This window comes from Lampetra fluviatilis, chromosome 3, assembly GCF_964198595.1.
Source record: "Lampetra fluviatilis chromosome 3, kcLamFluv1.1, whole genome shotgun sequence".
Taxonomy (NCBI): Eukaryota; Metazoa; Chordata; class Hyperoartia; order Petromyzontiformes; family Petromyzontidae; genus Lampetra; species Lampetra fluviatilis.
Genome location: NC_136277.1, coordinates 24,571,826 through 24,594,679, shown reverse-complemented (window position 1 = coordinate 24,594,679; position 22,854 = coordinate 24,571,826). Strand labels below are relative to the sequence as shown.

General features: G+C 46.6%; 1 protein-coding gene across 3 annotated transcripts; it reads right to left on the bottom strand.

Annotated features, from left to right (window-relative positions):
- Positions 1-352: 352 nt before the first annotated feature.
- On the bottom strand, positions 353-17,167 carry LOC144955522 (uncharacterized). Of its 3 annotated transcripts, none has more exons than XM_078885715.1 (8): positions 17,024-17,167; positions 14,645-14,841; positions 14,096-14,242; positions 13,115-13,284; positions 11,675-11,775; positions 7,205-11,417; positions 4,230-5,291; positions 353-3,641 (listed from the first exon to the last, which is right to left on the bottom strand). In XM_078885715.1, exons 2-8 carry the CDS (start codon positions 14,838-14,840, stop codon positions 2,256-2,258), a joined length of 7,275 nt encoding a protein of 2,424 aa, XP_078741841.1. In that variant the 5' UTR covers position 14,841; positions 17,024-17,167; the 3' UTR covers positions 353-2,255. The 3 variants fall into 3 exon arrangements, with proteins under 3 accessions (XP_078741841.1, XP_078741853.1, XP_078741846.1); XM_078885727.1 differs by having other exon boundaries at positions 14,657-14,841; XM_078885720.1 differs by lacking the exon at positions 17,024-17,167 and adding an exon at positions 16,822-16,854.
- Positions 17,168-22,854: the final 5,687 nt, after the last annotated feature.

Here is a 22,854-nt window from a genome sequence, read left to right as displayed (position 1 = left end):
TAATTTTAGCAGTATCGGGGCCCCACCTGACCGAATGCCGCACCCCCCGAGCTAATAATGTAGTTACGTCACTGATTGGTGCCAACGTCTGGCTCTAAGTTTGGTTTTGAGCTTTGTGCAATACTCAATAAACCCAGTCTTTTCAGTCAAGTCTCGAGATTCCGAATACAAAACACATGGAGTCGCAACTCAATGTCGAGACTTAATCTGAAATTTGTCCTCCCGTAGGCTTTAGATACTGAAAGATTCTAACACCTGGTCTTATTAAATCTCAGGACTGATCCTAAAACTGGTCTGCTGGAGTAAAGTGTGAAAAATGGATACTGTTTGAAAACGTCTTGTGTTGCTGTGATGTATTCCAACGTCCGTTTAATGAAATCAAACAGATACACACGGCACATTCAACACGTAAGGTCTGGCTGGAATGTACACAGGTCAGAAATATCCCCTCATTTTGTAAAATCAACATCGAATACAGTAAATGTTCTCACTAACGAACTAAACTTCTGCCAAAAGTTAGAGACGTAAAAACAACGAGACATAAGACAACTAAATAACTTAAAGCAAGTGATTATTTCATGTTAATTTTTCAAGTTAGTGCTAACCGTTTGTTTTCTAGATGGAACCCAAAAGCAAACAGCTCTTCTCAAGCAGCTACACACCTTGGCTTCACGTCTCCTGGGCTGTCTGGCATCTGTTCAAAGCTTCAGGTAATTAAAATATTTTTAAAAAGTGACTCTCAGCTGCACTTTTACGACGTAAATTGTGACGACCGTACATTTAAAAACTGCATCACGATGCGTGGCACGCACCGTGTCAGTCGGCCACAATGATTGTGGGAGCCCACCAAGATGATCTATTGTGACCGGACGTCCTTCAATCTGATTGCAGGCAAGTGAGATTCATAACCTGGTGAGAATCCGTGGAGATCACCTAACTCATGGTCGAGATCCTATACGTTAATCAGAGGAGAACCCCACCAACATTATTTATTCAGGCCTTTTTTACCAGTAAGAGCCAATGCAGATTCCATTGGGTCTCAAAGATAAAACTGCTCCATGTTAGTTATTAATTTAATAACACATATTGGAAAAACAACCTGACACCATGTGTTCAAATGCTCAGGAAGGTTAGTGGCCACGGTGACATTGGTATACCTGAAAAGTCCAATTAACTGGGTTTCCCATCTCGATTAACATTGAACCAATTTACTTGAAATAATCAAAAAAATCGGGCCCAAGTAAATTAGTGCTGGATATTGAACATCTTTCTTTTTATTTACACTGAGTGCCAATGGAGAAACATGTCAGCACTTTTAAAGTTTCAAGCCAGATGCAACCCAAAAAACAAATGACTTATTTTGTAGATGAACACATCAGGTGTCCTAAGTTAATGTGCTAAAAGATTTAAAGTTTGGAATGCTGCTATAAGCACATCCTAGTTAAGTCACTGCACTGTGCCTTCTAATATGACCACATGCCGTGCGTTCTGGGAGTTGGAACTACAGCTACGTCATAGGTTGCACAGATCATTGGGTTGGTGACATAGCTCTGCGGTTGCGCATTTGCCACTTGTTGCAGAGGCTTGCAGTTCGATCCAAACGGCCACCCTGGTTAATACTGCAGGTGTATTAACCATAAATGTGTCTATTTCACAGTGACACGTTATTTGAAAAAGGGTACGCCAGATCTGCTGGCCTAATGGTCCAAATTTTGCAAATATCATCAAATGCTCGCAACATTACTTAATTAGGAAAGCTACATAGGAACTATTGCCAACTTGGTATTAAATGACTGCGACAGGGTGCCTCGAGATGTACTGCATGGGACCTGCAGTAATAAATATTCAGTGATGATGACGGTAGTGGAAGCCTGCCCTGTCAAGTCAATGGAAGTCTGCAGAAGCAGAGGTATTCCAAAAAAAATGTCTGTGCTCAATGTAAGAGGCCATTCGAGTCTTGGAGGTGAATCTATACGTTTTTTTTTATAATTCACATCACAGGATTTAAACTTTCACACAAACATAAAGCTGCTTTGGTAACAAAATAAAATGGCACCCATTTGTTTTTTGGTTGCATCTTCCTTTCATAACATCAATATGTAACTACTCTTGTTGAGGTTAATGCATTACATTTCTCAGAAAACTATTTACACTAAGACTTGAACGCATCCGTACACATAAATCTGCGTTTGTCTTCACTGTCTGTTCGAATAATCGTACAATTATTTTGACGAAAACGATAAAAAAAATACTGGTCACATCTGCGTCATGTGACCGCCCATTGGGCCTCCCGGTTGGCCAGCTCGCCTTGACCCACCTGCCTCCGACTGGCCGAGGAAAGTTCCACCCACATACTGTGACAATGCCATCACCTCCTGCCCACTTCCACCTCCGCCCCCACTACCACCCTGCATCGCGAGCTGTGACTGGACAGCGTCGGCATACGCCATCTGGAAGGGAGGCCCAGGTTGGTCAATTTGATACATCTTGGTCAGTTGATCGACACAGTCATTGGGAATATGGAGTTCGTTGTCTTCATTGCCACCAGCGCTTGGAATCACGTGACCTCCAGGTGGCTGTGCTGATTGGACGTAAAAGGGCAGAAATGACTGGCCATCGCCGGGACCCAGGCAATCCCATTGGCTGATATCGCAAGTGCCGCCACCTCCAATGCGATGGTAGGAAGCACCTGGTGGAATGAGGGGGCCTGTGTGGCCCTTGCTGCCCATGCCTACTCCATAAGGGGAAAATGGTGGCACGTGGGAATGAGGAGGGCCAACAGGCCGCGAGCTCAACTCTGATTGGCCAGGAAAGATGCTGCCACCTGATTGAATGAAAGGGTTCATTTCTGACTGGCTGCGAGAAAAACGTTCTGGTTGGACAATATCTGATGGGTCGCGAATAAAGCGATCTGATTGGTTGTGGCCAAAGCGATCTGATTGAATGATTTCTGGTGGGCTGCGGGGAAACCGTTCTGATTGGCCATGGGTGAAGCGTTCTGAATGGACAATTTCCGCTTGGTCACGAGAAAAGCGCTCTGATTGGCTGTGTGAAAAGCGATCAGGTTGGACGAAATTGTAGCCTTGCAATTGGTTCCTGGTAAAGCGCTCTGCTTGGACAAAAGAACTAATTTCTTGCTGGCCATGGGGCATGCGTTCAAAATTTGCCATGTCTGATTGGCCCCGGGAAAAGGGCTCTGGTTGAACAATTTCCGGAACGTGTGAGAAGCGTTCTGTTTGGCCAAAATTTGGGACCTCTGATTGGTTGTGTGCCCTGCTTTCTGGTTGGTTGTGAGTTCTTGATTCTGATTGGCTGCGAGTTCTGGATTCGGATTGGCTGTGGGGCCGAGTTTCTGATTGGCTGAGGGGCCTACATTCGGATTGGCTGAGGGGTCTAGATTCTAATTGGCTGTGCGTCCTGATGTCTGGTTGGCTGTGAATTCTAGATTCTGATGGGCCGTGTATTCGGGATTCTGATTGGCTGTGAGTTCTGGATTCTGATCGGATGAGGGGTCTAGATTCCGACAGGCTGATTGGTATAGATTCTGATTGACTATGGGTTATAGATTCTGATTGGTTGCGAGTGCTGCTTTCCGACTGCTCATCATTCAAGCACATTACAAGGTTGAGGTTTTGACGAACCTGGGGAAATGAAATAAAACATTGGTCAGAATCATCATAATCATTATCGGCAGTATCAACACGGCTGAGTGGCTCAGGGGATTCATAATGGCTGTTAGAGAAACTAAATAAGAGATACTGAGGTCCTGGGTTTCAGGTTAAAGCCATATCTGGATCTCTCTCTTTAGACAGTTAATAATGGCCACATCAAAAACACTGCCTGCACCGTTGATTAAATCTGGTTCTCAAGTGAAGCGAATTGATGGTCTCATCTTAGTTATCAAAGAATGCGCAAAAAAACACAATGTTAAACGAGTTTGTCACGGAGTTCAGCATGTCAGCACTGAAGAACATTGTGATGAATGACGTTAGTGGCGCACGTAATAGGTGCCCCACCTAATGAATGAGACTGGAGGCAAAACTCCTACTAAAGCGGGGTTAATGACATCATCTTCCAGTATCACCATCTGGCAATGTTACATTCCTCTCCTAAACACAAGACTGAGAGCAGCATAAAAAATCAACACCACCATAACTGCCACTTTTCGCAACCCCAGTCACCACCACCACTAGCATCACAACCACCAACAATCTTCACTACCAAATTACCTTATGCTCTTCCCGAAGGTGTTCTTCCATTTTCCTTTTCCAAGCGATCATCCCACACAGCAGGCACTTCCACTTCTCCTTCTGCTCCACTTCCGCCTCTTGCTCCACTTCGTTCATCTCGTCGTCGTCATCCTCCTCCTCTTTCTCCGCCTCCTCCTCCTGCTGCTCTTCCTCCAACTCCTCCACCTCCACCATCTCCTCTGCCGGCTTCATGATGGGAGCCCCTCCATTGGCCGTCAGTAACGGCGGAGCCTCCTCGGCACTGCGGTTAACGGGTGGGGCGTCCATCTCGATGGCCGACAGAATTGGCGGCGCGTCCTCCGGGTCCGACGAAGTCTCCTGCTCCTCCTCCGTCGCCACCACCACCGCAGCCGCTGCCGCCACCTCACCACTGGCACTGCTACCGCTAGCACTGCTGCCACTACTGCTGCTACTACCACTACCACCACCAGCAATCATGCCTTCTCGTCTTCGTTCCAAATCGCGATGTGTCGCTAGGTGAGATATCATACCGCTCCGCCCACACGTACGGTAGGGACACAGCGGACAGCACAAGCTGGACGGCTGGTCGGTGGCTAGAGTGTGGCAATCAACACTCTCTACAGCACTGCTGCTGCTGCTACTGCTGCTGCTGCTACTCTTGTCTTCTCCGGTGCCACCACTGTCCGTGGGGTTCAGCGAAACGAGCCGAGAGGAGTGCTTGGCAGAAGGCCAACGGCTTCGCGTGTGCCGATTGTGGTGGTGTTGGCGGTTGCTGTGGCGATGTCGAGCCCAGCCCAATCGTGAATTTTGGCGAGGGGAAGATGATGGAGCGAATCGGCCGTCCGGGCTGCGCATCAGAGTCCGCGGTGGAGTTGCACGAGGGATGGGAGCCGGTGGCGGTGGCGGTGGCGGCGGCGGCGGTGGTGGCGGCGGTGGCGGCGGCGGCTCCGCCAGACGGTGCTGCCTCAGCTGGTGCCGCCGGAGTTGGGATTTGAAGGGAGCGGTGAAGTCGCACTGTGTGCAGGCATGACGGTGCGGGTAGGGCTTTTGTGAGGGCTCTGTGGTGAGGCGATGTGCGGGCTGGTGGAGAGAGGAGGAAATAATTAACTAAAGGAAGACAGTCCAGTACACAATGACTATTTCTTTGTGGATTCACATAGACTGTGTGCCCCACACACATTTAAAGCTTTGTAAATAAAAAAAAATGTTAAGTCATGGTAAGATGCTCCATCAGTGCTCCAGTGACGGTTACTGTTGCACTATTGCATAAGCCTTAACGTGAACCCACAGCCTGGGATAAGAGCCTGGGTTTGAGTGTCCCTTTTTCAGGTGGCTCATTGTGGCCATATCTGAGACAATAAATAGACACTGCTGAGATCCGGAGTTTGAACCCTGGGGTTGGGTGTGTGTCTCTCTCACTTGGTTCATAATGGTCATCAAAGAGATAATGGGTCAGTATCACCAAGATCTTTGAAATGATGTGGAACGTGCTGCTACCAACATTGCCCCATCCTGCTAAACTACAATCATGAGACGTCACACTTCACCACCTGGTCATTTATGATTTCATCACGTTAACTCAATGAATGAAAGCTACAGTACATAGGAGTGAGATTAAGCCTTGCAGGGCTGTAGCCATACCCCCCTGATCACTGCTGCTCTTTAAAGCTGTTAAAATAGCATAATCTATTTTTAGTAAGGTTATGCATTTTTTTCCTAAGTGATGTGGTCATACCGTCATCATTCACGCCTTAAGCAACCAGTTGCTTTAAGTCAGAATGTCCCCTTACTCGAATATGCGAGACAAAAGAAATACTCAAACCGTGCTGTGTGCGTGTCTGACTAATAAAGTTCATGGTACGCGAGGACTCGATGACAGCCGTCATATGGACAGGGGGATTCTTCCTGGTCGGCCCAACCCTTTTCACCCACCCCACCCCAATGGCCCCACCCTTTCCGCAATGGAATTTAACTTTCCCCTGTTGACCCCATGATTCCCCCAAAACAGTCCATATCCCTGGTCAATTTTTTTACCCAAGTCAAAGGTTGTAGGCCGTACAATACATAGCTCATTATTCAATTAGACCTCGACTGTGTATGATGAAAATGACTCAAGTGTTGTGACTGACAGATGGACAAATTAAGTTTGTTTTATGAATAATGGTTTACGTCGAGTCCACCTGCTTAAATGAGCAATGGGCGGCAGCTCATCTCTGTTGGCAGCCATGTGCTGGTGGTGGTGGAAATTGCTAGGGCAGGCTAGTACCTCCAAGGGACAATCACTGTTACTGACTTTGGACAAAATAATTATGCTCATTTTATTGACCACAAAGGGATGATGATCGGGTGAGACAACCACAAACCGGGAACATGTGATTGTGAGTCAAGTAGTCTGACCACAGCGACACGCAGCCAGATCTCTAGCAGGAGGTTCATAGTGCCTGCGTCATAGACGAGCCATTGCTTATGAGGTACACAGGATAGTCTTTTATACAGTTCTTTATAATAATCTCTGAAAATAAATAATATTTGATAATTATGTCTTGAGTTGCCACGAGAACATGGCATTTCCACTGACCTTTGTCAGTTGAGTTATTGCTGTGGTCAGAATGCTCAACTCACAATCAGGAGAGGGCCTGAGTTCAAATCCTGGCTCATCCCTTCACCATCCACATCAGTAGCATTATCACCACCATTATTATCTCCAATTTCATCACTTCCCTCACTAGCATTCCCAACACCACCACCACCATCACTATTAACCATCCATACCCACACCACTATCACTATCCCAACTGTAACTACTACCACAACCCACATTATCATAAACATCACTTCATCACCAACATTAACAAAATCATTACAATCACTGTAACCCTCATCACCACCACCTCCATCATCATCATCATCTCCATCACCAATACCACCACAATCATCACCACATTCATAATCATTCTCTCGCGCACACGCCGGCCAACTCAAGAGAAAATCACCTCTCGATCATTGCCCTGAGCTGTTTGATCTTCATTGTCGGTCGTTTGATCTCCATCAGCCCTGGCGACAGCCGGCACCGCATCGCCATCACCTGGCTCTTCGGCAGCCCCGTGGCTAGAATCAAGCTCATCTTTCGGCCGCTCCTCCTCCATCTCCACCACCTTCGGCTGCAACGAATCTTCTGGTTCATTGCAATCACCGCCACTGCCTCCATCATTTGCAGCCACCTCCGTCAACACCTTTCCTTCCTCAGCAGTGGCGGCCCTCAGCTCCCGGCAGCGCACCTCGTGCAGCAGTAACCTCTCCATCGATGGCAGCGCCAGATCCGGACAAAGAGAGCATCGATAGCCGCCCAACCCGTGGCCGCCACCGCTGCCAAAGGCTAGCTCCGCCAGTGGGCCCTCTTCCTCCCCGCCGGCCGCTCCTGCAGATCTATGGTTTTTAGCCCAGGATGGGCGGCGCCCGCCGCTGCCGCCGCCAGCACCACCACCCCGTACCGGCCGTCGACGATGAAGGCAAGCGAGGAGCAGCGGGGAGGCGGGTTCGGCACGAGACCACACCTCCTCGCTGCAGGCCCGCACGGTGGGGTGGCGCTTCTGGTAGTGCGTGAGCACGCCGTGCACACGGGCATTCAGGTAAGGACATAGGGCGCACGTGAAGATCAGCTGGCCCTGGCGATGCTGCTGGCGCTGCTGCTGAGTTGGTGCGGATGCGGCAGTGGAGGTGACAGCGGTGGAAGTGGCATACGTGCTAGAACTAGGGGTGGCATCACTAGCGCTACCAGCTACAGCAGCCGTAGCACCATCTCCTCCACCATCAGCAGCAACATTTGCAGGAGAATCAGTAGTAACAGCAGCAGTGGTGGCAGCAGTGGTGGCAGCAGCGGCGGCAGCAGCGGCAGTAGCCCTGCGTCGTGCCCGGTCTCGCTCACGTCGAAGTAGAATGGCGGGGGACACCTCCACCGACTGCTGCTCTAGTGACTGCAGCTGCTGCAGGTCCAGGCCGGCGCCCGCATGCCTCCGCGCTATGTGTGCATCCAGCTGCCTCGCGGTGCTGCAGGCGACACCGCAGTGGGAGCAGCGGCGCACTGGGCGGTGATGACCACGTGATGGCGTCGAGGATAGATCGACCGCAGTTTCCTCCACCGATGTCGTCATTGTTGTTCCGTGCGAAGGGGGCGTCGGGACGGTCAATGATGTCGGCACCAGCGGCCCAACTTCCCCGTCTTCCACGGCATCTCCTCCCCTCACCAGTGCCGTGTGCCGCCGAACTATGTCAGCACTAGCCCGCACACCCGGGTGGCGCTTTTGGCAGTGCACGAGCACGCCCTGCACTGAGCGGTTAGTGTAGCCGCACTCTTGGCAGTAGAAGGGGCCCGGCGTAATAATCGTCACCGCCATCGCTGCGCTCGGTTGAGCTTCGGCTGCCGCATCAGGAGAAGAGGACACTGGTAGCGGCGCCGCAGCGGGCTGGCCGCAGGGGACGGCCGGCAGCGCTGTGGCGACAGTAGGCGTCGGCGGTAGTGGTGTCACGAGCAACCGCATCATCTCAGCAAGGCCCATCCTCGCCGGCGACTGCGGCTCGTCCGCCGGAGGGGCACCGTCCGCCGGAAAGCGCTGTCCCTCTCGCACGTAGCGCGCCGTCACTTTGACCAACGGGTGGCGCTTCTGGTAGTGAACGAGGACACCCTGCACCGAGCGATTGGCATAGTTGCAGTGGCGGCACCGGAAGGTCGGCTCAGATGCTTGCTCTGCCTCTTCAACCAGCCCCGCCTCTCCTGTCGACCCTGCCTCTGCATTGGCGTCAGGTTTGGAACCGCCACCGAAACGGCGCCGCAGTGATCCGCGCATCGTCCCCTTCGCCGGCGGTTGCCCCCGGCGCAAGATGCGTGCGTAGGTGGCCTTGACAGCTGGGTGCCGGCGCTGGTAGTGCACAAGCACTGAATGGATGTTGCCGTGACCGTAGGGACACTGGTCGCAACCATACCACGAGCTTCCACTGCTACTGCCAGCAAAACCATGGCGTGGACGCCCAGCGTACTTCCTCCTGATGTCGTTGGTGGTGTTGGTGCGGTAGTGGTGGTTATGCTTCCGCTGCAGTGGCCCCCGCGTCACATCGAAAGTGGACGCCACCAGCGCGGTGGTGATGTGCACCGTTGGGTGCTCGCTGATGTAGTGCGGCATCATGGCCGCGACGTCTGCATGTGAAAAGGGGCACACTAGGCAGCGATAGCGCAAGATTGAACCATTGCATATGTCCTCCCCCTCTCCTCGCTTTTCCTCATCCGAAACGTCATCATCTTCAGCGGCGTGGTGCTCTTTTTCTTCATTTTCATCAGCTGCTCCTCCTACTCTGTGGTCATCGCTTTCAACATCGCTAGCCTCACTCGCCTCTCCGGCAGTGCTCTCGGTGACTTCGTGACCCCCGTCGGATGATGCTAGTGCCTGCAGTGCAGCCAACGCGGAGCCGGCACCATTTTCCGACAGTCGAGTCTGTAGGCCCTGCACGATGGCGTCGATGCGGGCATTGGGTTTGTGCGGGAGGACGACTGACGAGGAGAGATCCAGCGCCTGCTGCTGCCGCCCGTCTCGTGCCACCTCCCCAACCACTTCGGCGCTGCCAGCATTGCCATTCAACACCAGTGACAGCAGCCGAGCAGTGGGCTGTGACGACTGCGCCGACTCGCCTGTTTCAACCCCCACCTCCGGCTCAGTCCCCGATTCTGCTGCTGCGCCGCTTGTCCTGCTGCTGCGCCGGTTACTGAATCTCAGTGGCTTCTTGCTGGTGCCCACACTCGATTCCAGTGGCCTATGATTCTTGGCATTAAGTCCGTCGCGCGGCATTGTTGACGGTGTTGGTGCTGCTGGCATCTGTGTCGTATTTGGTGGCAGCTGCAGTGAAATTTGTGGGACTGACTGCTCTGCGTTTCCTACCTGTTTCACCTCATCTTTCTCTGCCTCCACCATTGCCAACACCTCTTCCTCCTTCACTTGTCCAGCTGTGACGCCTCCTTCTATCTCAGACACCGACAAGTCCGTCTTTACCGCTGATCTCAAGTTGACCATGTCTCCTACTTCCAATTTTGTCATCACTGCTGTTTCTACCGGCTGGACGACCGCGGTCGGAGTTTTCCCAGGGTCTCCGATTGCCACTGCCTTGAGGCCTCGGTTTCTACGTGAGGCCCTTCCTCTAGCCTTGCCACCACCACTGCGACTCTCCTCGCCGCCCAGGTGGAACTTGAGAACGTGGCGTGACGTGCTTCTTCTGTGGTCGCTCACAAAGGGACAGTACACGCACTGAAAGCGCCCTCCCTCGCCCTTCAAGTATGCCACACCACACAGGACCTGTGACTTGCGGCCACGGTGGCGGCCTCCCCCTTTTGCACAGCCAGAGGGGGCGGCTGAGGCAGCCGGGTTTTCTCCCACAATGGCCGATGGCGTTGAGGGCTCCTGTAAAGCGGAGGACAACTGGACGATGCTGCCATTGCCGCCGCCAACTTCAATACCACCACCATCAAGGCCACCATCTTTAGTGCCACCCCCTTCAGTGGGATTCCAGTTGCTGCTGCCCCCTTTGGAAGCATCCACTTCAAGGCTGCTCTTCCCAGTTCCAAATTTAGTGCCACTCTCTTCGGTAGGGTTCCAGTTACTGATGTCTCCTTTAAGGTTGCCATCTTCAGAGTGCCCTCCTTCAACACGTATTTTTTTCTTGCGCACCCCTTCAGTGCTGTCCCCTTTCGTACGAACCCTCTTCGTGCTACCCCCCTCGATGCCTTTCCCTTTAGAGCGAATCTTCTTAGAGCCACTCTTCTTAGTGCCACCACCTTCAGAATCTCCACCTTTCTTACGAATTCTTTTGGTGGTACCGCTGCCCTCGTGACTGCCTCCTTTTTTACGAATCTTCTTGGCAGCGCTGCCCCCCTCCAGGCCACTCCCTCGCTTGTGACCGCGTCCACCGGACCTCGAAGCCGGCTCTCGTTTTGAAGGATGGGCCATACTCGACAAGGATGGAGAAAGCGGAGGAGGTACTGGTGATGGCAGTGGCGGAAGGGATTTTGGAGAAGAAAAGGATAAGGATAATGATGATGTCGACGATGAAGATGAGGAAGAAGAGGTAGACGAGGGGACGTCCGGCAAGATAGATACTCGGGGCCGGCGGAGGAGGTGAGGCGAGGTGCTCTTTGACCGCTCTCGCTTGCGGGTGGATTTTGTGCTGAAAAGGAAAATGAACAAATTATTAGGTTTTTAAAAAAAACTATCAGTGGGCTAGCATCGTAGATAGTGTTTGGTACTGGTGACAACGGTGATAATGGTGATATTGGTGGCAATGGTGGTGGTAGTAAAAATGGTAATGATGGTCGTGATGATGAAGGTGCTGGTGATGGTAAAGATGCTGCAAATAAACCACTCAGTCACACCTCTACACATAGACACACACATATTTCCCAGCCTTAATATGTGCTCACACACCTGGTTGGGCATGCACGTGGCTCCTTCTGTCCTTGTGACGTTGACAAAACATCTCCCACCGGCAAGCCACTCACTCCTCCCTGATGATGCTTTTCCCTGTGCTGTAAGGAAATATAAAACACTTTTAATTTATTTCATCTCAAAATTATATTACAATGATGCTGCTATTGAGCAGTGTCATGGACTAGCGGTAGTGCATTTGACACTTGTTTCAGACGTTCACAGCTCAAATCCAGTGGCCACTTTAGTTATTACTGCGGGTGTATTAACGAAATATTACACGCCGTCTGCTCCACAGTTGTCGGTTAAAGATCTTGATGTCATTCATCACAGCAAGCCATTATGTGCCAGCGTTATGGTAAAAATTTGTCAAACTACATTTTTTTCTCAATTTTATTATCCCAATTATCTCAATTAGAATAGACAATTTGAATCATCACCCCCTACTGCAAACACTTGGCAGTACCCTCCTGGAAAGAGTCCTTAGATGGAGTGATGCTGTTTTGGGTAAATGAGCAAATTCTAAATAATGATCATGGGATGGAGATATTGCCGTTAGAACCTCTCACAATGAGCAGTTTCTCATCACACATTCTGTCAGGTAACAACCCTGCAAAATAACATCACAGAACTCTTGCTGAAGTCACTTCAATAGCCTCTTAACTGCACGAAGGAATCACTTTTTATATGCCCTGCAAATAGTTTTTGTCAAACAGAAATCAAACCCACTATTTAATGGAAAACCTATTTAATATACTGATTTTTATGTAGAATTGTGACCAAGCTGAGACTTGCCACACTTAAGAGTCTGGTTAATACACAGGCTACCGAAACCCAGATGCAAATTTAGTCTTAGCAGTGCTGGTTCATTAGCACCCGAGCCACCCGTCATTTATATTAATTCATTTCTTTAAGCGTGATGAATTAACCATCTTGTAGGAACAGCGGCTGACAGTGTAAGTATATTTGTTCTTACAGCAGGTATGTGAAAATTCAACTCCTGCATCGGGGCTGCCAATAAAAGGTGAGTGCTGCCTCAGACACGTGGACTTTATGTTGTGTCAGGCTGCCTCTAACTGAAAAATAACATCTATAATGAACCCTTTTCACAAAGAAGGAATCTCAACACCACTGGAACCACTTGTTGGTAAGTCATCCTGTACTACATCAGTACATCTCTCGCTATGCCGTGCTGTGCCCATTTACCCACTATTTCCAGCCAAACAGAAACCACGAGGGCATGCAATAAATCGGCATCAGGACCCAGCCAACGTATTCTAGCCTGCCGGAGCTCACCGATGGGACTGTGCATCGAGACCTTTCAAGCACCTATGAGCTCCTCAAACACTACCACCTGGTTAAGGCCAGTATGAATCAAAGAAAGGCCAGCCTGAATGTTTTAAGCTGGTGCAGGTGTTCCATCATCACCAAAACCAGTACCTTAAACATGCGGCCCCTTCTTGGTGTTCTGTATCCACAGTCGATACAGATGTAAGTTTTTCCGCTTCCTCTGCCTCCCGCTCCTCCTCCAGATTCAACATTGAACCCGGCAGCCACACACTGAGCAGGGGAGAGTCCTCCCCTCCCATTCCAGCTACCGCCTGCAACCACTGCACACCAGGCACATCAGTTTATTGTCCTTCTCCCATACCTCCGATTAGCACGGTTGGCTACATATGGTGAAAAAGTTCAACATACATCAAACACACAAACACCCAACACACACATCGCACACACCACACAAACATCGCACACACCCCACCGCGCGTGCACTGCAACACCACACACAAACCCCACACCCCGCACACACATCCCCCACCACACACAAACCCCACCGTGCAAACACTGCACACACCCCATATACAAACATCACACAAACATATGAGCCATTGCGTTTGAGTTTATTTTTCTCTGGTGGTTCATAAAGGCTGTCAAAAGATACCACTACATATCTAGGTTCGAATCCTGTCATTGGATCTCTCTCATTACCGATTCATAGAGCTAGTACTGCTGAGCTTCTGGATGTGAACCCTGGGTTATAGGCATCTCTCCCTATTAATAATGGCCATGTTCGAGACAATATGTAACCATTACCAACATTCTGAGTTTCGTTTACTCTTAAAAGGATCATAATGGCTATGACGGAGAATCTGCACCGGTAAAATCATGAATTTAAGCCGGAATTCATAAATGGCTTTGGCGCTTTTCCCAGCACAGCTGGGTTCCGGTATCCCTCTCTCTTGAGTCATAATGCTCGTGTCAACATAAAATTGGCAAGCACCACTGAGGGCCTAGGTTCGAGCCTTAGGTCGAGGTTAATAAATGTCCGAGGCCTAAACTTTGTCAGCATGCTGTAGACTGCAAATGGGCCTGTATAGAAACCATAGTTCCAGATTCAAATGTAGTGCAATGTTTCTTTACCTGAGCTTTCAGTTAAAGCTGGGGGGTGGTGAATTCTGGGTCGTCCTCTGGGGCGAGAGGGCTTGGCTTGGCGAGCAGAGGTTGAGGATAATGATTTGGAGGTGGTTGTAGGAGGTGGTGGACTTAGCAGGCGATGTGAGGAGTGACCTACAAGGGAACACAATAATGATTTAATCAATGGCAGCTGCACAATCTGTAACACCATAAGCAGCAAACGCAAGAGCAGCAGCAAGTGTCATCACATTGTGGTTGACGGCAACATGAGTAGCAATGGCAGTAACAGCATAATTTTAATCATCTAGCTTGTAATTCATAATAAAGATACGCGCTCCAACCCAAAAACCTATATTACGAATAATATTAATCGCGAAAGTCTACGTGTTAAACCGGATTGTAATTATTGACAGCATCGACAGTAATATCAATGACACGAACAAAGCATCAGCATCACCGTAATGTGACAATGAAAAAGTGATCGAACAAAATTTAACACAAGCATTAAATATATTTAGATAATTTGAAGTGTGCAATCTTTACATTTTAACTTACAATGCACCTCACCTTTCACATTTTTTAATGGGACGCTTTCCGAATGACCTTTGCCCTCCGTCGAAAAATCTTGCACCCCCTCACGCGGCTTCATTGGCTGCTCAGCAACTCTGGCCCCACCCGCTGTAGGATCACGGCCCGTGATTGGCTGAGGCATCATCACCCCTGGCAAATGCTCATCACTGTCGCTGGACATTCTGCAACAAAAACATGGAAAGATGGCTCATTAACCACTGGAGATTTTATAAAAAAAAAAAGAATACGGTTATGATTTCTGTCTCTCATTCATTATTGTCCTATGTTGCTTTATTAAGGACTACCTAGCATTTGTGTTCGACTATCCATCAAAATCCTTTTTTAGCTGGTGTTATGCTTTTGTTGTTTATGATATCTTCAAACACTTGCGATTGGAAGAACTCATGTACAAGTTGGCTAAATAAGATCACTGTTGGAGGAACACAGCTTGAAAACCTGAGGCAATTGTTCAAGGTGAATTTACATTTAGAAAAAGATAGGTAAATGGGAAAACAAGAGCATGAGTAAGCGCTTTTTGAAAACTGCATTTCATCATTTAAAGCAACTTACCAATGTGCCTGTTGGTAAGCTAGATCAGGGAACAAACACAAATCAGAGATATATTGACTTGTTAAGAAAGGCAAGAGTGTTTGGGCACAGGAGATGTCACTCAAAGGGATGATGGCCAGTGATAAAGACTGGGGACAATGGTAGCCTCAGTATAAAAAAAAAACATCCGAGAAGACAGATAATAGGATGTTGTTTATATTTTGGGGTGACACGCACAGCCCTGACAAGGCATATACAGCAGGTGGGGTAAGGAAATGGCGGATTGTGGATTGTTGTGCAGACTAGAGATATACGAGGTTCTGCAAAATTGAGAGATTTGGGAAGTGTAGCCTCCACAAAATGCCACCAAGTGTCCTCGTGTCTGTCTCAGGAAATATTTAAGGGTTTCTTTTTTACTTCTCTCGTACACACCAGCAGGGTATGTGCTCTGAAACTGTTACTTGTGTGTCCTTGATGTTACAGTAAAAAAAATTATTTACATCATTGGCACGCGTCAGCAGGGTGTGTGGCCTTATAAATGCCCTTCAGAGAACCTGACGACACATCACCCTGAATGCACCAATCTTGTCAGATCTCAGAAGCTAAGCAGCCTGAGTACGGATAGCAATGGGATTGCAAGTTTGTAGCCAAGAGATGGCAGTACCGAGTCCGACTCTCTCGTATGGTAAGGTTTCTCAGGGTACAATCACACCACATGCCCCTCATTAAACTGGCCAAACTTCTCAATGCAGGACCCTCCTGGAAATGAGTCTCGACACCCACCGAGGTAAATCATTAGTATATTTGGTACAACTATAATTATTAAATGATCGTGGTAATTCTTTGACATCTGAAGCCAATGCAATTGGGTGTTTGATGCTATCCAATAGACTTGATCGTTTTCATTTAACTTACACTCATCAGCAGGACGTGCGCACACATTCATTTGAACCGATTTTGAATAAACTAATTTTCCATCATGAAGATATGAATAGATCAGAAACTTAAAGTTTCTTATGTTTCCGTAAATAAAAGCATTTCCGAGAATTAAGTTTTTAGAAATGTTTTGCAGCGGCCATACGATATATATACACGCATAACATGGTATCGCTTACTATTACTCAAATCTGTCTATATCCACAATAGTTTGTAACTTGATATATATTTTTATGAATGAGCAGTTCAAATTAAAGCTTTCTCTGTGAGGATTGTTGTTTAAAATGAAATCTCACGTGTGCCTCGTTTGCACTCGCGCGATACCAAAGTACGTAAGTGAAATAAGGCTTTGAAACTTAAAAAAAAACCCGACAAAATCCCGTATAACTAAGCTACAAAAAAACGATAGAAAACATTAAAGGCAATTAAACTGTGGTGTCCATGAATCAGACCTGGCGTCTCACGTACGCCCCACATGCATGCGCGTCTTAAAATCGTCCCATTTTTACGGGGGGCGAAAAACAACACGGAATTTGGACTCGAATGCTGCCAAATATCGCGATGCGAGACGATCGGGGTGATTGCAAACCCTCAAAATATGCACGAAACGCCACGAAATCGCTTCAAAGTTGGACAAAATGTCACGAAACATCGGAGCAAACACAAAAAAAACGCACGTTTACAACGCGGCCACATCGCGGCCATTGTTTGAACGCGAGAGTCCACGGCAGATCGGGCCCCAAATGAAGTCGCGATTACGACGGAACGCGTGGACTTTCGACCGAGTCCGTCGAATCCGTGAGAAAGTTAAGATCTCCAGCTTTCTGGCGATATGGATTTCGGTGGAATTCGAGGTTTACGCGGTCGCAAAAAACCCACTTGAAGGCGGGCCTTGGTCGGCTGCGGCAGCCTGAGAGTTGCAGGGTGCAGGCCTCGCCGTGAGTGGCCGGAGCCGTTGCCACCTGGCCCCGCTAGAGGGCCCACGCTGCCACGAAATCCCACAGCGAACATTCTCCCTCTCTCTCCTTGCCTTTGGCGATATGGCGATATTGTTCTATTTTATTATTACCGCGATAAACCGTATCGTCCGTTTTGCGTGGTGGTGTCGTGTGTTGCTGTGCTGTAATGAAACACTGTATAGTAAAACTATAAACGAATTTCTGTTTCATTTTACCAGGTAAGGCCAACTGAGCTGGATGGCTCTATTTTTTGAGAAGCCACCTGGCCACAAATGATAGCTCAACGAAGTGGCTTATTATGTGGGAATTTAGAGAATGTGTCTAAATGTGGAGGGGAAAAACGGAAGACCCGGAGAAAAACCCACACGACCACGGGGAGAACATGCAAACTTCAATTATACAACAGGCGGTCAGGGTCGGGATGAAACCCACAACCTCCTGTAAACTAGGCGAGGTAATTAACATTTTGCTACCGTGGCACCTTAGTATTGTATGGGCCAATCCATACTACAACAGATGTACCAACATTATTTAGGTGCCTCTATTTTAGCACAACGTTTACAAAAGTGTAACCTGGTGTGGTTCACAATCCTTTTCAGTAACTGGTTATGTGTGTCATATGCACATTGGAATGTTATCAAATATTAATTTCAAGGAGTGTTAACAGTCACAAACAATAAAAGGACTAAGTTGGCAGCAGTGGACAACACAAACAAAAACCTAACCGCATTTGTTATTAACACTGCCTTAGAACACATTAATATACATATAAGGGAATGACATTTCAGGTAACAACCCTTCTTAATTGCCCCTTCTGTAATCTCTGCTCTGAAGAAGCATCATTGCCCGAAACGTCAGCCACAAACACACCAAACAGTGTTAATGACAAACTGAATTAATTTTATGGATGCTTGCCAGTAATTCCTGACTTCTTTTCTCTATCTCTTGACATGATTTCGTCTCAGTACACAAATCAGTGGCAGTAATTTTTAGAATACAGTGTTTGCATAGACAGCAATTTTCGTGTTACCTTAATGGCACCGTTATTTTTCTCTTACGGAGCCAAGGATACGCATAATCAGTTTATGAACATTGCAGCATGAAAATGAGGCAATCATGAATCATTCAAGATGTAGACAATTCACTAATAAATCAATAGCTGCACGGAACATGCATGCAATTTCTGTATGAATATAAACTTCACCTTTATATCAAGATGTTATTTACCCAGAAGTAATCATTATTTTCTTATACTTTTTGTGGGGATGCAAACCTATTGATGAATTGACAGCGGGATGTGTTTATCATGATTAGTTTGTTGTCCGTCCCCCGCACCTCCGATTAGCATGGTTGGCTACGTATGGTGCAAAAAAAGTTCAAAATACATACGTACGTAACACCTATATGCAGGACAACCTGCATATGCGGGAAGTACAGCAAGTAGGGCTTTTACCTATTTTTGCCTAGTTGGAGTGTGAACCTCTCGGGATAAGTTTTTTTCTAAGAGGTCTGGTTTACACCTACATCCATAAACTCGAAATACAATCTCCAAACATTCCTCGTAGGACTTGAATGGTATTCTCCCTGGGAATACCAGGTGCTAGGCTGTGAGGGGATCATGACATTGCAGTCGATCAATGGGGTATTGAATTTGTTCAGGTGTTTAAGTACTGCCCTCTCAGATGCGACGGTTTTCTCAAGGGCTGAACGATTAATCGATTTCAAATCGAAATCGCAATTTGAAACAATGTGATTAGCAAATCGCAAAGGCTGCGATTTTTTAAGATTTGAAAAGTCCTATTACTTTCTTATTGGAAATATTTTATTATTTATTATTTTAACTTTATTGATTTTACTTCACATGGTTATATGTTTGATTGTTCTATTTCAATTAAAACATTTTAATTAATAAATGTTGGAAGCAAATCATATTTTAAGTTCTCATCCTTGCATTAGAATACATAGAGCAATTCATATTTGATGGTATGTGGTAATGCTCCATCACATGTTTTAAATCTATTACACAGTGAATATTGAACTGAAGCTTAATTTTACAAAATTTAATCGCAAATCAATTCACAATCGCAATATCTGTCAGAAAAATCGCCAATTAGATATTTTCCCCAAATCGTACAGCCCTAGTTTTCTCCTGGTACTCCAATTTACTCCCACAAGTCAAACGTTCATTCGTGAATTTAGCTAATCTTGAAATGATTGAGGCTGTGATGTGTTAATAAAGGACATTCATATTTCTAATATGAAGACCCAGACTTACCAGGATAAATATCTCACATCAATTGACGTTCTGAAATAAGGAGTGACCCCAACAGACAGATGCAGGAAATTCAAAGTTTATTTGCAATTTACTCAATTTATATAAAAAAAAACAGTACCATGTCCATAACATTCATTGCCCTCTCCTGAGAAAACTTGACAGGACCCTCCTAAAAAGAATCATGAGACTCGGTGAGTCTTTCCTGGGTGAACAAGCGTTATAAATAAAAATGTGCTCTTGCAATTCAGCACTTACAACATAATTGAACATTACACATTTGTGCCAATAGAACCATGTTTTTTAAGTGCACGTTAATGCGTTAATGTATGCTAAAATCATGTGTAACCATGTTAAGTTAAATACACTGTAAGTGTAATAGTTGTTTGGCTGAATAAGTGATGAAACAAACGAATGAGGCATAAACCAGTATAAGTCTGCAATGCGCATAACATTTCCTTAGACCATGTAAAGCCAATAGTGACATCTTCCAAGGTCAAGTTACAGTCTTTGCAAGAGGTGAGAGAATGTTCACAGTTACTATGAATAGCCGAATGCCCTGGTGTAAAGTTCAGAAAGCATTACCTCTTTGGGACAACGATGATCTGTGATGAGGGGTGTAAATTGAATTTTAAGCTTCTGGTGTACTGGTGAAATCTATGCTGTCTGAAATTTAATTAAATTGTCGATAACATTAACACACACACACAAAAACCTCTCAACATATTCGTCGATAACACTGCCTTAAAAGGAAAAAACATTTGTAGCATTTGGGGCAATGGTCCCTTCTTTAGCCTTGTGTTATGAGGAGCGAGATTAATACAGATGACCCCCGATTTACGACGGCTCGAATTGCAACCCCCCCCCCCGGCCTTTTATGACCTTTCTTATCGTTAGACCCCACCACAGTAACGACCAAAACTCGTATCTACGACCGCCTGATGACGAGTCTGCGAATGCCATGCACAAATTCGTGGCCAGATGGCGCTGCTTTGTTATTCTGCCCTATGCGTATGTATTGGACAGTGATGTTAGCTGCTCCGAGAGCGAACGCAGCAGCGTCTATATGGCGACCTTTATTGCCAGTATCAAACATATAAGAATACGGGTTACCTTTTCTAGCAATAAAACACGTGTTAAGATGTTCAAACACAAAACAGAAACCTTTTTCAAGAAATCCTGTCTGCATGAACCACACGTGTTTGTGGTGAACATGCATTAAAAAAACATGCTCTAATAATTAATACATGCATTGTCTTTGAAACTGATTGGTCCACACTAGAGACAGCTTTCTTTAGATCTTAGTCTCAACCAGTGTGAGACCAGAGAACGTCAAAAGGTGAACAGGTTTCTGTTTGGTGTTTTAACATCTGAACACCTGTTATATTGCCAGAAAGGGTAAAATGTATTCTTGTATGCAGCAGCGTCTCTCTCGCAACGCTCTTCACTTTTTTGTAAAACAAAAAAATATAATTGTTTTAATGGTTTCGCCTTTCGCTATCTCTGAGAAGATGAAATGTGATGTGCATGCATAAAAGTAGTGAAATATTTTCAAATGCAAGTGCTTGTTTAAAAATTTCGATTTGTTTTTACTTAATAAATCTTCGTAAAAGTAATATTAAGTTAAGATAAATGTTTGTTCGGGTTATTTTCATTTATTTCTCGTGGTCAATTTCGGTATTTTAATGGTGCGCAATGGGTTTCTGGGAACGGAACCCCAACGTATAACATTGCGCCCGATGGGAATAAGGGCTTCGACTTACGACGACTCCACTTGCGACCGTCGTCCGGGAAACCAATCAGGTCGTAGGTGACCGTTCATTCAGGGTACACTTTGAGAGTGACACGCATACTGTGGTAACCGGGCCATGTAAATTACATGCGATATTAATTTGTATACGGTACTATTATTTGATGCTATGTTTAGTTCTCGTGTGCTGTGCCGTACTGTAACTTTGCCAGAGACTGAATAAGAGAGGTCGTGACCGCCCGATTTGATCAACTCTAGCGCCCCTGGTGGTTGTGCCTGAGGTTGTCATGTTGCCTTGTGCTTACCAATCAATCAATATTTATTGTATGCGCCAATATCGCCCTCAATATAGTCGTTATCAGTGCACAATTATACACCCTGTTCGCTTTGACAGCATTAGCCCCACGCAAAGGCATACCTTATCAGTGGCTATCTTATTACAGACCAATTCAGACCTTATTGGTCACGCCGTGCCCTTATAAATCTCAACGTTCATCTTTTCAAAGTCTCATCACAAGGGAGAAACACAGACAAATACACAATTTTGTTTGCCCGTATTAAAACGGCTGTACGCCGTATGGAACTGAGAACTCAATTTCCCTGTACAAGAATACGGGGTATAAACCGTATGGGTTGTGCAGGTATGCAAAGTTACTTCCAGACAGCGGTGGTCAGGCAAGGCCTCTCGCGACATTCACTCTTGCGACATTCACTCTTGCGACATTCACTCTTACAAGGTCACTCTTGCAAATGAGACTGTCCCCTTGATCTTTTGAGTTCTCGTGTGGTTAAACAAACTTGACATAAGTCCCTGGGGCACAAGACAGCAGTGGACATTGATGCCTATCCTGTACTTTACTGATGATTCCGAACAGGGATGAAACCGATAGTTGTACAGTTGTCCCATTGTTTATGCTGCTGCTGTCGAAAAATAATATGGCCACAATTTTGATTGACTTGTGAGTTGGTGGTCTAAGCAAGGCTGAAGTGTGCACTTCACACGCAATATGGTGATGTCGTGTGGCCAGGAGATGTTTAGTTTGTTGTCCTTTCCCCCCCTGCACCTCCGATTAGCACGTTTGGCTACGTATGGTGCAAAATAATTTCAACATACAGAACAGATCTTATGGGCATAATTGCACCTTTTCAGGTACGTACTGTTGTACAATACTGTGTTCTTGTTTGTTTCCAGATGGCACACACTTCAGACGGCACACACTTTTCTGTCGATGAGTCTCATCATTTACAGAAAGCGTTACAATGTTTCTATTGTTACCGTATTCTGTTATTTTTCGGATATGTGATTTTGCCCTCTTGATGTGCGTTTTCTAAGGAGCTTTGAGATGCATTAGTGTTTAAGCGCCATATAAATGCAAATCCTCATCTGTAATTTTATCTGGGAACGCTTGTGATCCAGCGCTGTGTAGGCTTGGGATTATGGATCACGCTAATTGGTGAAACCCCACAACCCTCTGGGCTGCGAAGTGGCCAGGAGATGTGAGCATAGCAATTGGAACCGTGTATTTTATCTATAAAGTACTTTGCATAGAGTTTTTCAGGTGACGTTGATTTCATAGCAAAAGCAAATACCTTCTTTGATTTAGCCAAAGATTCCAATGCAGGAAAATAGTTTCGAGACGGTGAGACTTTTGTGGATATAATGAATACTACATTACCATTCTTTAATTTATAAGAAAATGACATGCCAATGAAAGTATATTTTATAAAC